Source organism: Ostrea edulis, chromosome 4, assembly GCF_947568905.1.
Source record: "Ostrea edulis chromosome 4, xbOstEdul1.1, whole genome shotgun sequence".
NCBI classification, from domain to species: domain Eukaryota; kingdom Metazoa; phylum Mollusca; class Bivalvia; order Ostreida; family Ostreidae; genus Ostrea; species Ostrea edulis.
Window position 1 is genome coordinate 49,498,463 of NC_079167.1, and position 14,346 is coordinate 49,512,808.

The 14,346-nt window shown below is 34.9% G+C and overlaps 1 protein-coding gene across 9 annotated transcripts in view; it reads left to right on the forward strand.

Annotated features, from left to right (window-relative positions):
- The window catches only part of LOC125668551 (protein phosphatase 3 catalytic subunit alpha-like), a 48,980-nt gene that overhangs the window by 2,602 nt on the left and 32,032 nt on the right, over positions 1 to 14,346 (forward strand). For all 9 annotated transcript variants that reach the window (XM_048902806.2, XM_048902811.2, XM_048902812.2 and 6 more), the window contains exons 2-3: positions 8,076 to 8,276; positions 12,026 to 12,150. In XM_048902806.2, coding sequence (XP_048758763.1) covers positions 8,076 to 8,276; positions 12,026 to 12,150 — 326 coding nt within the window. The remainder of the gene's footprint in view (positions 1 to 8,075; positions 8,277 to 12,025; positions 12,151 to 14,346) is intronic.

Below are 14,346 nucleotides of genomic sequence, written 5' to 3' on the forward strand. Positions count from 1 at the left end.
AAGCATGTTCGCTTGGTCAGATACTGAGATAGACATACTTTGATTCAGGTATATCTTTAAAGGAAGGACCATTGATCAAAGAGAATCTTGATACTAGCAAAGCCATGTGTGAATTATGCAGATAAAAACCGCTTTTAAGGGCCACTGTTACTCTGCACATGCGTATCGTGTTTTCAGTTGGTGACAATAGATCTGTTTTATTTTTGTTTTTTAATCAAATGAATTTGTTTTCTTATTTTGCTTTGCTAAACGTTAATTATATTTTAATTAAGCCGGATCATCATCAGCAGTCTATGCGAAAGACATCGGACCGTCGGACCTGACCGATGTGCAGTGCCTCAGGTCCGACGCATCATTTTTTACACCAGACCGGAATGTCCGATGTCTCAGTGTCCGGTTTTGAGCTTTACTATTTTGATGCGGAGTCATTTAAATGTTTGTTATAAGTTAAAAAAAATAGCACACAAATCCAAATACGTAAATGAATGTGATTAAAACCGCATGGACTGTCTAAAGTACAGGGCTTGAAGCTAACTTTTTATGTCACCAGTCCAGCTGGAATGATGGGGTATAATTTCAACCAGTCCGCAGAAGAATTTACCAGTCCAACAGAGTTTTCCAGAAATAATTAAACATATTTCGTTAATGTTATCAAAATGAAATTTAACTCAATATGCCTCAGACAATATTGTAACACTTAAATGTGGGATTTATATTTACGAATCAGATTCGTCTGATATCTTCAGATGGAAGCATGCCAAATGTGTGTATAAAATTTCAAAAGTATATTTTCCAAAATGATGCTTTAGAAAATTAACCAGTCCCATCGGACTGACAAAAACAAATTTCAGTCAGTCCGCCAGACTTTTAACCAGTCACAGACTGACGGGCATATGTTAATTTCGAGTCCTGAAGTATTATACGGGAGGGATCCCTGGTATAGTATTACTAGGACCATAGAATTTGCGAAATGCTGACTTCAATCGAGGCTGTTGAAACCCCTGTACCATCAATTTGTCAGTAGCTTGCTTCGATTTAAAAACTGACTATACGCAGAACAAGCTCTTGTGTATCAAATCAGTTGAGAGATGTAAACACCATATGCAGGTGATAATGGAATATATATATAACTTGTTATAAAACACGTTTTTATGCCCCCCTTTGAAAAAGAGGGGGCGTATTGTTTTGCACCTGTCGGTCGGTCTGTAGACCATGTGTTGTCCGCTCAATATCTTGAGAACCATTCACTTGATGATAATGATATTTCATATGTGGGTTAGTTATGAATAGAAGAGGATCCCTATTGTTTTTCAGGTCAAAAGGTCAAGGGTCAATCAAACTTGGCACACTGGTACATCCTAAGGAGTAGATGACCCCTATTGATTTTATGGTCAAAGGTCAAGGGTCAAACTGGGCATAGGAATATACTGACCATTCAATATCTAGAGAACCCTTTGCTTGACAGACATCAAACTTGGTACGCCAGTACATCTTCAGAAGAAGATGACCCCCATTGATTTTGAGGTCACATGGTCAAAGGTCAAGGGTCAAACTGGACATAGGAATATACTGTCTGTCAAATATCTCGAGACCCCTATTGATTTTGAGGTCAAAGGTCAAGGGTCAAACTTGACATGGGAATATACTGTCTGCTCAGTATCTTGAGAACCCTTTTCTTGACAGACATCAAACTTGGTACACTGATACGACTTCAGGACAAGACGACCACTATTGATTTTGAGGTCACATGGTCAAAGGTCAAGGGTCACACTAAACAGGAATATACTGTCTGTTCAATATTTTGAGAACCCTTTGTTTAACAGACATCAAACTTGGTACACTGGTACATCTTCAGGAGAAAATTACCCTATTTATTTTGAGGTCACATGTTTAAAGGTCAAGGGTCAAACTGGACATAGGAATATACTGTCCGTTCAATATCTTGAGAACCCTTTGCTTGACAGACATCAAACGTGGTACACTGGTACATCTTCAGGAGAAGACGACCCCTATTGATTTTCAGATCACATGGTCAAAGGTCAAGGGTCAAACTGGACATTGGAATATACTGTCTGCTCCATATCTTGAGAACCCTTTGCTTGACAGACATTAAACTTGGTACACTGGTACATCTTCAGGAGAAGATGACACCTATTGATTTTGAGGTTGCGTGGTCAAAGGTCAAGGGTTAAACTGTACATAGGAATATACTGTCTGCTCAATATCTTGAGAACCCTTTGCTTGACAGACATCAAACTTGGTACACTGGTACATCTTCAGGAGAAGATGACTACTAATTATTTTAAGGTCACATGGTCAAAAGTCAAGGGTCAAATTGGACATAGGAATATACTGTCCGTTCAATATCTTGAGAACCCTTTGCTTGACAGACATCAAACTTGGTACACTGGTACATCTTCAGGAGTTGATGACCCCTATTGATTTTTAGGTCTTATGGTCAATCCACTCTTGACATAGGAAGATATTGTCTGCTCAATATTTTGAATTGATGATACTACTCTCAATTAAATGATGTGTGTGTGTATAATCCTTTTTAATTTTGCACCATGGGGGGCATATGTGTTTTACAAACATCTCTTGTTTATTGAATATATATAGCTTTAAAATGCAGAATGAAACGAAACAGACTGTATAACCGAATTCTATGATTATAATAATAAAATAGCAATATGGACGAGCATCTATGGGCCCCTGTGAAAGTTGCTTCATAGAAATCAAATTCGCCCCATTGACATCTCTCGGGTTGACCAAAACATTTTTAAACTGTCCATTTGTTAGCATTAAAAATTGTTTGAAGAAGCCGGCATTTGAGAAAGTAGAAATTATAATCATTTTGTGCATCAAATTAGAGGAAATCGAGCTGGCGATTTCAGTCATTTAAAGTAATACCAGCTGTAACTGGCGGTAAATAAGTTGAAAAATAAAATAACAAATATTTTACATATTTTTTATGAAATACATACAACTTAATAGAAGCAGAGTGAATCTGAAGTAATAAACCCGTCAGATCAGCAGGAAATGTCGATTCATGAATCATTGTCATCCAGTCAGTAATTCCTGCTCGTAATCTTTGATGTGCATTGACCTCGGAGGTCACCAGTTCGGAAAAAAGCGAAAGAGAGGCACTAAACACATGTCAGATTTGTAAACAGTTTAACATGTCAATGTTATAGAAAATTCACTATCAAAATTTCATTTGAGTTGCACATTTGCGTAATTATTGCTCTCTTACACTTATAGTACTTCTTGTCATTCATGAAACGATGTAATATTTCAAACAAACGAAACGTGTAGTTACTCGCGTCATTTTCCATCTTTGTACATGACGTCGGTCTCAGCAACCCAATTATGTTCGGCAATCATCGTTCCGGTGTCCGTGTATATGACGCAATGGCGGATTATACAAAACGCTCATTGTAGGTATGCTCTCAAACAATATTCCCTTGTTTATTTTGCTGGATTTTTCTTAAGATCTTGGGGATTATATCAGTTATACCGATAGGAGTTAATTGATTCATAATTGGATAGTTGAAAAAATGCCGTCAGTTACAGCTTGTATTGCTTTAAACAACATTTTATTGGGTGTTGGTGTTTATTGAAAACAATGAAGTTGGGGGCTCAAATGGCCCCAAAACTGACCTGTTATAAAATTTGCAACCCAATATAGTGTTATAACATACTGTAAAACACCCCTATAAGGTCAAATAATAAGTGTATGCGTGCATTACCTATATTTTTACTGCCAACCCTATTTTGAAAAATTATATAAAGAAAATAAGAATCCAGAATTTCCATATTGGAATTAATTTCTTTGCATGTTTGAGTTTCTCAGATTTACATTTTGACTACAATTGACTGATTGTGCATTGTTTAACAACCCTCTCAAGAATTTTTTACTCAATTGGAGACATCACCATTGCTAGTGAAGGGCTGCAAAATTTAGGCCTAGATGCTCGGCGTTTATGGCTTTTGAGCAGGGAGGGATCTTAATCGTGACATGGGGCCTTGGTTTTTGTGGTCTCGTCCAAAGGAATGCCCCAATTAGTTGCCTCTTGCAACAAGCAAGGGGAACTGAGGACCTATTCTAACCAGATCCCCATGGGACTTGACTACTAATGATCTTCAATACAGGTCTGTATTTACTAATACTATTCAAACATATTGAATATTGACTACTATTGATCTTCAATATATTTGTAAATACAGACCTGTATTCAAAGTGTATCAAAAACTAAAGATTTCAAATAAAATGTGCTAATAAAATGTTTTACCTAGCTGCAGTATTGTAGCCCTCTCCTATTGTTTTTTGTCCCCCACTGCAACGCGGAAGGGGACATAGAAATACCAGTGTCCGTCTGTCCCACTTCACTTTGTGGACGCAACTCCTCAGAAACCGCTCAACGGATTTTGTTCATATTTTGTAGGATTGTTAGTCACCATGTGTAGTTGATCATATTTCGCTGCCATTTTGATTCGACAATTTTTACAGGAGTTATGGGACTTTGTTGAATTTGTACGTGCTACACTATAGGCACACTGTGGATGTGACTCCTCAGAAACCGCTCAATGGATTTTGTTTCATATTTTGTAGGATTGTTAGTCACCATGTGTAGTTGATCATATTGCGCTGCCATTTTGATTCGACAATTTTTACAGGAGTTATGGGACTTTGTTGAATTTGTACGTGCTACACTATGGGAACACTTTGTGGACGCAACTCCTCAGAAACCGCTCACTGGATTTCATTCAAATTTTGTAGGATTGTTAGTCACCATATGTAGTTGACATATTGCGCCGTTATTATGATTCGCTAAATTTTACAGGAGTTATGGAACTTTGTTGAATTTGTACATGCTACACTATAGAAACACTTTGTGGACGCAACTCCTCAAAAACCGCTCAACGGATTTTGTTCATAATGTGCCGTCATTTTGATTCGACAAATTTTAGTACAGGAGTTATGGGACTTTTGTGCTTCAACATTTTTTGCGGCGGTGGGTACATTGCTACGTGTAGCAATCTTGTTTGTTCAGACGTTTTCAGGATAGGCTTACAATTCCATAGGATCTTCATAATGGTGCAAAATATTTTTAAGAATAACCTTTAATAAACTCTGTGTATGTCTACAATGTTTACACCAAAGAGATTACCAACTTTGTATTTGGGCATGTCTACAAACTTAAAGATTATTTAACATTATTGGGTAAAATATGGAACAGATAGATTTTAAGTCCTATTTCATCAAAAACCTAAATCTAGCAAAAATGTTTGTATCAATTTATAAACTTTTGGTGAAATTGCTAATGGAAATATGTATCATATATTTGCTTGTTTTAAATGAATTAAAAATGTGAGGGTTAGTGTACATTGGAACAAAGATTTGAACCATTTTGTATTCCCACCCCCTTCTTATCTTTGCATATATTCAATACAATAACAATTATAAAATACATACTTCAATTCATACTTACAAATTCTATGTATTTATGTTATCATAAAAGTTTTAAATAATTTATACATTATACAGAGCGTTGGTAGGACTATTTCAATGTGTAGGCCCAAAAGATGAAACTGAAGGTTTTGCCGAGGGGGTAGCTGCTGTTGGGGGTTTCCCCCTCCTGTTGGGGGGTTCACCCCTGAGAAAATTTTGAAGTATTGGGACTCATTTGCACTACTCTGAGCATCAAAATGATAGCAATGGACATTAAATTTTTTACAACTTATGAAAAATTTTAAACTGTTAAGTTTGAGAACGAGTCTTGATCACCAAAGTGTAGAAAAAATATACAACCATTATGTAGAATACATTATAAAAAGAAAAAGTCTGACGGAATGATAATTTCATATCTGATTTCAAAAAGTAGAAATATATATGAACATCTTATATTTTGCAAACATTTATGGACAAAAATACGTTTTGAAAATGAAAAAAAGTGTGTAGGCACATGCCTACTCGAGCCTAACGAAGCTATGCCCCTGACATATGCAATTTTCATTTATTACTAAAGAATGTGTAAAACATGCCCATGGCTCAACATTTTCTAATTTCCATGCACTTTGACCTTCTGACCCAGGTATCTTCCCTCCTGTGTACATATTCATATAGAATATGAAGTACATGTACTTGAGTTATCACCCAGATACCACTTTTAACCGTTAACTTCCATGTGGCCATAAGGAGATGTGTACTTCCTGGTATGGTTTCTTATATATGATGTCACCATGACTCATCACATTCATTGTGGGTGTAGCTACAAAGCAGAACCAATCAGAAACATTTTTACCTCTGGATTTTTTGTTGTTGTTGAATTAATTTACTGTTTAAGTTAGCAATTTTTAAAAACAGCACTTGATAATAGCTAGATTCAAAATGATGCTTCAATGGTTATGATAATGCATTGAACTTTCGGGACTTGATTCCCTCAAGCTGACCGATTTGGCTTGGCAAGATCCAGATTAATCTACTTACTTTATAGATTTTTATTTTTAAAAAATGTTTTGCATATTGTAAAACTTATAAATTCACTCAATACAATATCAGCAACCTTTGGATTGAGTACTGCGTCGCTAACATTATATATTCTCCCATGTGCACCTCTTGTCAATCATCCGACCTTATGTACGTTCTGTACTGTGTCAATGTGTTTACGTGTGGTTATGCTTGCTGGTCTGTCATTTCTTCATCTGCTACTCTCTTGTGAGAATAATAGATGCAGCCTGGTATATAACTGCACATTTACTTCAGATGAATTGGCCATGTCTGTTTCTGGACTGCGTTGGAATAGAATAGATGTGGTATTGTTCAAAGTGGGTATCTTCGAGCTTGTGTTTGTTTACATTCGGTACTTCATCATGAACGTCGTAAAATGAGAGCAAAAGTAAAATATTGTCGTGTTTTTATTGAATTTTGATAGTTTTATTTACAATGATAACAAATAGAAATGCATATTAATGTGCTACTTTGTGCATACAAAATAGAAAACAAACATTCTCTTATATTACAACTTATAAAAGTATGGAAGCTCACTCCCAGTAAAATTACCACCAGAGTACATCTTTAAATCTGTAGAACAATCATTTTTGGCTCACCTGAACTGAAAGCTCAAGTGAGCTTTTCTGATTGCCAGTTGTCTACTGTCTGTCTGTAAACTTCTCACATTTTCGATTTCTTCTCCAGAACCACTGGGCCAATTTCAACCAAACTTGCAAAAAACATCCTTGTGTGACGGACTTTGTTCAAATGAAGGGCCATGCCCCTTCAAAGGGGATATAATCACAAAAATGCTAAATAGGGTGGAGTAGTTTAAAAAATCTTCTCAAGAACCACTTGGCCAGAAAAGCTGACATTTACATGAAAGCTTCCTGACATAGTGCAGATTCAAGTTTGTTTAAATCATGACCCCATGGGGTAGGGTGGGGCCACAGTTGGCTATCAAAATTTTACATACAATACATAGGGCAAATCTTTAAAAAAAAAAATTCATAAGAACCACTGGGCCAGGAAAGTAGAAATTCACATGAAAGCTTCCTGGCATAATGCAGATTCAAGTTTCTTAAAATCATGGCCCCTGGGTGTAGGGTATAAAGGGCCACAATAGGGAATCAAGGTTTTAGAAACAAATATATAGAGAACATCTTTAAATATGGGCTAAGCCGCTAAGGTGACTCATTTGAGCGAAATGGGCCTCTTATATGTTGTAATTTCAGTGTTTACCCAATTTCTACCAAATATTGCTGTTACTTCCACTTGAAATCATAAGTTAGAATAATCCCTGTACTGATACTTATAACAAGTACTTAGGTGATTGATAAGGCCCTTGGGCCTCTTGTTGAGTTTTTATGTGCCATACAGGTACAATAGCTGTAATGTGTGGCTTTGAGTTTAGAGCAACCGCAAAAAAATAACCTAGGCTGATTGATGAGTTGTTTTAGTAAATCAACTATTGCTTAAGGATGGCCTGAAGTATTGTGGAGCTGTTTATAATTGTCTTTTGAGTGTAAATCCAGAGGCTGTATAAGGGCATAAACATTTACATGTATGTTGAATTTTACAGGTGTTGCATTTCCACCAAGCCATAGACTTTCTATGAATGAAGTGTTCGACGCAAAGGGAAAACCTAAACCTGATGTCTTAAAACAGCATTTTATCATGGAAGGACGTGTCTCGGAAGACGTGGCACTGCGCCTTATTAATGAGGGTGCTGCTTTGTTACGACAAGAGAAGACAATGATTGACATTGAGGCACCTGTCACAGGTTGGCATTCAATGAACTTTTTAAAAGAAAGGGCAGTCTTCGCGCTTAATGATTTTTACCACAAGCCCATCGGGCAAAGAAGAGTGAAAAATTTGGTAGCCCAAATAAAATTTTACTAGCCCAAGTGCTATTCAAGAATGATTCAACACAATTCAAATTTTCAAGTTTGAACATTTTTATTATGTACTACAATACAAGTTTAAGGCGAGAGTTCAATCCCTCTTTCAACTTCTAATTATCATTTCAGTCAGATTCTTCGGAATCCTACAATGTCTTAATTCTTCTAGTTCCTCATCACCACTCTCATCCTAAAAAAAGTAAAAACTAGGGTTGTTAAGTCTGTAATAGTCTGAAATGTCTGATGCGGCTGCTTGTGGTTTTCCATTTTCTGTTTCTGTGTTCACTTACAGAATCAATTCTGAATTATCTGAGCTGAACACGAACTTACAATTTGCAATGCTTTCCTTTCTGCACCAAATGCAAAATACGAGACCATCATTGAATTCAAGCCAGGGGCAGTTCTTCAGAAGTTCTGCCAAACATGCTGATCATTTTCTTTGTTGCTTTGTTTCCTCATACTTCTTAGCGCCAACTTTCTCTTCCTGCTGTAAGAACTGGTCATTTCACCCAATTTCCCACCAGGAATCACACTCTATTAGTGGAATCATAATCTCCGCCAGAAATATGTACTGGCCCACCTGGCATGCGCGTTAATAATTTTTGGTATCCCTATTTTACTAGCCACAGTCATCGGGCTACCGCTTAATTTCGAAGACTGCAAGGGTTAGATGGACAAAAATTATGTAATGAACATTAGGGCTGAAACGATTGAGGTACCTCACAGTTCGGTTCAATTTTCGATTCTTATGCAACAATGCGATTATTTTCGATTCAATTCAATAGTTGTCTAAAACTCAAATAAACAATAAAAAATACACAACTTTCATGTTTTTATTTCATTTTCCCCCTGAAAATCGTTTTCAACAACGGAATATGGTCTTTATTATATCACATGCTATATTATATCACATGCTATAAAATATCCAAGAGCATTGGTAATTTATTTCTGTGAAACAAATGCTTCCATACAGGGGACCTTAGATTTGCCGGAGAGTTTTTAATCACGATTCCCAAGTTATCGTCCGCCATTTTTGTTGTAATAAATTGTAAGGTGAAAAACCAAATCCGTGTTGAATTCTTTATTTCCAGAAAAAAATGTAAACATGAACCGAATTGAAATTTGAAGATGTTGAACCGAATGCCGTGAATCGCAATTCGAGTGAACCGTGATTAATTGTTTCAGCCCTAATGAACATTTTATGATAACCAAACATCTACTAAATGCACTAGCTTATGGACATTAAATCCCAATTTACATTTTCTGTTATTTCTTAGCATGAAACAGAAATGACATGATCTTGGACTCCCACTTTCAAATGCATTTTTGTAGTCTTGCTTTGTTTTGGTATAATAAACAATTTATTGCATGAATGTTTGGGAGATATGAAGATGTATATCTATCATTACTATCATGCAATAAATGTATAGTATTGTTCATATGTAAGACATCTTGCCTGTGAACTGCAGGCAGGGTTTGACACTAAGGCATGTCCGACCGACCGAGTCTACTAAATGTTAGGTCCGGTCGGGTAAAAAGTCGATTTACTAGTCCGACTGGTCATGTTTAAAAATAAACAACAAACTTTACTTTAAACCACAAGATATTTTATTCTTAGCTAAAAAAAAAAAAAATAACTGCAGAGTTTGAGAGCAAGTTTGAACCGCGTGATGACAATCTCAATTCATAGTTCTAATAAATAAGTCAGATGTGATGTTTTACGACATTTACTCGATATTAATATGTGTGTAAAGTTATGTTCCAGATAAATAGATATAAATTGAATTCATTTTCATAAAAAAAGAGTTTAATTGAATTAAATATTTATAAGAAAGTGTTTATCCAATTAATAAATTACGTCATAAACAACCATTTTTCGGTGTTGATATATATGCAGGAATGTCTCTATATTTTTTTATTGTGACGCAAACATTTAGAGATTTCTACCGCCGATTTATCATTATGATGTGCTGCCGCATCTGGGCCTTTTTTCGCAGTCCCAGTCCACAGGCAATTGCATCGCTTGGGGTCGAATTCACTATATAAAGAGTAAAGGTATAGAACTCTAAATATAGGGTACCCAACTTAGCCGATGTAAAAACAATAAATTAATTGATATAAAATTCTACGTTGTATTTTATTTTATTCATACATAATCAATCTACATTACTACCAAAGTTCATCCCGAAATTCTGTATACTTCCCAAGATATGCAGAAATGAACTCGGAAAAATGCTTATTATTTTTTGGTTGACTTTTAGGTGGGCCCTGACACTATACGACTATACAGAGTGTTTGAGCATTGCAACAAGCTATCAAATAGAATGTGCAGCATAAAATATCATTTCTAAAATGAATTTCTTACCCCAATTCATAAAATGAAGTCCGTAATAGCTCCAAGTGACTGAAATTTTTTTAAACCGTCTGTATTTTCACAACCCCCACCATGAACGGTAGTTATGACTAATTACCCAAAAGAGATGGAAGGACCCATAACGATTTAGAGACTCAAATACTAATATTTATCAATATTGATTCATTATAGTACATAAATTATGCTAATAACAAGTCTTTATAAATATACAAATGTCTTATTATGTCTATTTTTATCTAAATCACATTATCACAGGTGTTTGACGATTGATAATAATGATGTCAATTTGGGTAGTTAGTGGCACCGATGAAAAATGACTGTGTTAAATGAAAGTAGAAACGGTTTTAAATTTTCAGTCACTTGGAGATATTACGGACTTCATTTTATGAATTGGGGTAAGAAATTCATTTTAGAAATGATATTTTATGCTGCACATTCTATTTGATAGCTTGTTGCAATGCTCAAACACTCTGTGTAGTCGTATAGTGTCAGGGCCCACCTAAAAGTCAACCAAAAAATAATAGGCATTTTTCCGAGTTCATTTCTGCATATCTTGGGAAGTATACGGAATTTCGGGATGAACTTTGGTAGTAATGTAGATTGATTATGTATGAATAAAATAAAATACAAAGTAGAATTTTATATCAATTAATTTATTGTTTTTACATCGGCTAAGTTGGGTACCCTATATTTAGAGTTCTATACCTTTACTCTTTATATAGTAAATTCGACCCCAAGCAATGCAAAATAGGGCATATGAAATAGAATTTAAAAAAAAAAAAACAAGAAAAAACGGTTTATGTCATTTTATTCTAAATGGACTAAATAATTTCCGTGCCGGTAAAATTTAAAGAAACAGAAAATGTGTTTGAAAATAAAAGCATCAAATAAATGACAAGATTAAAGATTTTTTGGAGACAATTAAATATGTTTTAGTTCAAACTTAACGTTTGTAACTTAAATTAAGTATCTAAATATGGAGAAACTATCAGTTAACGTCTTTCTGGAAAGTTGGTCGGGGCTAGTGGATGTAAGGTCAGGTCTAGTAAAAATCATTTGAAATAGCCCGACTGGTCTAGTGCTCAAAAAAGTAAATGTCAAACCCTGACTGCAGGACATTTTTGATCACTTGAAAAATTTTGGTAGTAAATTTACTTTTATGTAATTTCGAAATTTTTTGCTTAGCTCAAGCTTGAAAATGCTCTGTTTATTTTGTTGTACCTTGCCTCTGTTACTAATTGTGCTATGTCATTTCAGTGTGCGGAGACATTCATGGTCAGTTTTATGACCTGATGAAGCTGTTTGAAGTTGGTGGACCACCTTCCACAACACGCTACCTCTTCCTTGGCGATTATGTTGACAGGGGATACTTTAGCATAGAGGTAAAATGTGGCTCTGTGGAAGATATTTCATGCAAATTTATATGTCTACATATTTCTCACATTACAGGCATGTACCAAATCTGAGTAAATTCATGTTACCTATTTAAATTATTCGTCATCCACCATGCATAAACATTTGAACTTTTAAGTTTTTGATAACTACCAATTCAATTCTTTTCAAATTTCGTATGAAGCATCTTTTTTAGGGGAGGGGGGGGGGCATAAATTGTAAACTTCATGACTCCTGCATCCTTTGGGCCTTAGGAGCAGGGCAAAAACTGTCCAGAATTTAATAATTTTCAAAAATCTTCTCTACAACCGCAGATCTAACTAAATGCATAGGGCCAAAATAATTAAAATATGTTTGTTTCCAGTCACCCAAGATTTTAACCCTTAGGCTGCTGCATTGAATTTTGCCATGATGGCTTAATTATTAAATCTAATGAATATTGGCAGTTCAATTTTAAAACCATGTATCTCAACCACTATTTGTCCTAGAGGTACCAAAATTATATGAAAATTTATGAGAAAATGTCAGATTTCAATGCCAGTTACCATTTTCTCATATTGTGGTTAATATTCCGGGTAAATTCAAAGGCAAAAATTAATTGATTAACATCATTGTTAGAATATTTTTGATTTTGTCAATTTTAAAGGGACTGATCCACGATTTTCCCCAAAAATTTCTTCTTCACTTTTAATGATCAAAATCATCTGTCTAATGTGTTTAAAAGATTTCACATAAAAATTAAGGTTATACATAATCACAGAAGCTCATTTTAGAGAGTTTATTATTTGTTTTGTAAACAAAGATTGCAGTATGTTAATGTTTACGAAATTTTCAACAGAAATGGATATTGATCAAAGTTTATTATATCTTTCACATTTCAAGTATTTTTGGGGTAAAATGTGTCATCTAAAAGTTAAAATTTGTGACTACGCAAAATTAAGATGCTTTATTTTACAAAATCAATATTTCACTTGTTTGTTTGTATACATAAAAAGACTCGAGTCTTTGTTTGCATAACACAGATTCAAGTCTAAAATATTGCTTTTATTCTTGCATTCAGAAGGTCAACAATTTGGCTGTCAACATTAAATGAGTTATATTTTTAATGTTTAACCTCAAAAATGAAAAATATTTTTATCAAAAATTGTGAACCAGTCTCTTGTAAGGACAGGTAAAACAAAATCAAAATCAGCTTTCATCTTGGCAAGATTACCGGACGCCATTTATTACCTGCCTGCACATGTCTCACTGCATAGATATTGGTATGTTCCACAATAATATTAAGAAATGCATCACTGATGAACAGTTTAAGAAACAACATAGATTCTTATTAATCCATGTGAACATTTAATGTTTTGTTTATTGGAGTGGCATCAACACAAGACCAACCTTCCTCACGATCGAGCTGCAAATTGCGATCATTCTCAGACACAAATGGTCATGTTCCAATCATCGATTATAATCAGATATTATTTGACTTACAATTATCAAACTTTGTCAGTCAATGCATGTTGAGTCTTCAGAGTGTGTTGACTAAAAAGTAGGTCACCGTGACCTATTTTTTGATTTTTGACGGCTATATTTGAATATTTCAGATACTATTTGACTTACAATCATCAAATTTTGTCAGTTGATGGGTCTTGAGTCTTCAGAGTGTGTCGACCAAAAAGTAGGTCACTGTGACCTACTTTTGGAATTTGATGTTTATATCTGAATATTTCTGATACTATTTGACTTCAATTATTGAATTTTGTCAGTTGATGCATCTTGAGTCTTTGGAGTGTGTCGACCAAAAGTAGGTCACCTTGACCTACTTTTGGACAGTTACATTTAAATTTTCAGGTACTATTTGACTTATTATCATCAAACTTTGTTAATTGATGAATCTTGGTTAATGAGAATTTTTGCCTGTTCTACAATGTATCAGAAGAGCGATTCTAGGCCCATGGGCCTCTTGTTCTAAAAAGTGGCTATATATATTATAAAACATTTTATACAACCAAATATTTCATTGGCATGATTAAGCCCAAAGTGACACACTGGTATGTAATCTACGACTAGTCCGAAATTGTATACTGGGGTTACTTGAAATATGACTGCAGTTTTATCATGTAGGTAATGCGTGAATGGTTATTTGCAAAGATAATTTAGATGTGATTGATTTTAGTTTCAAAATGTTTGATGGA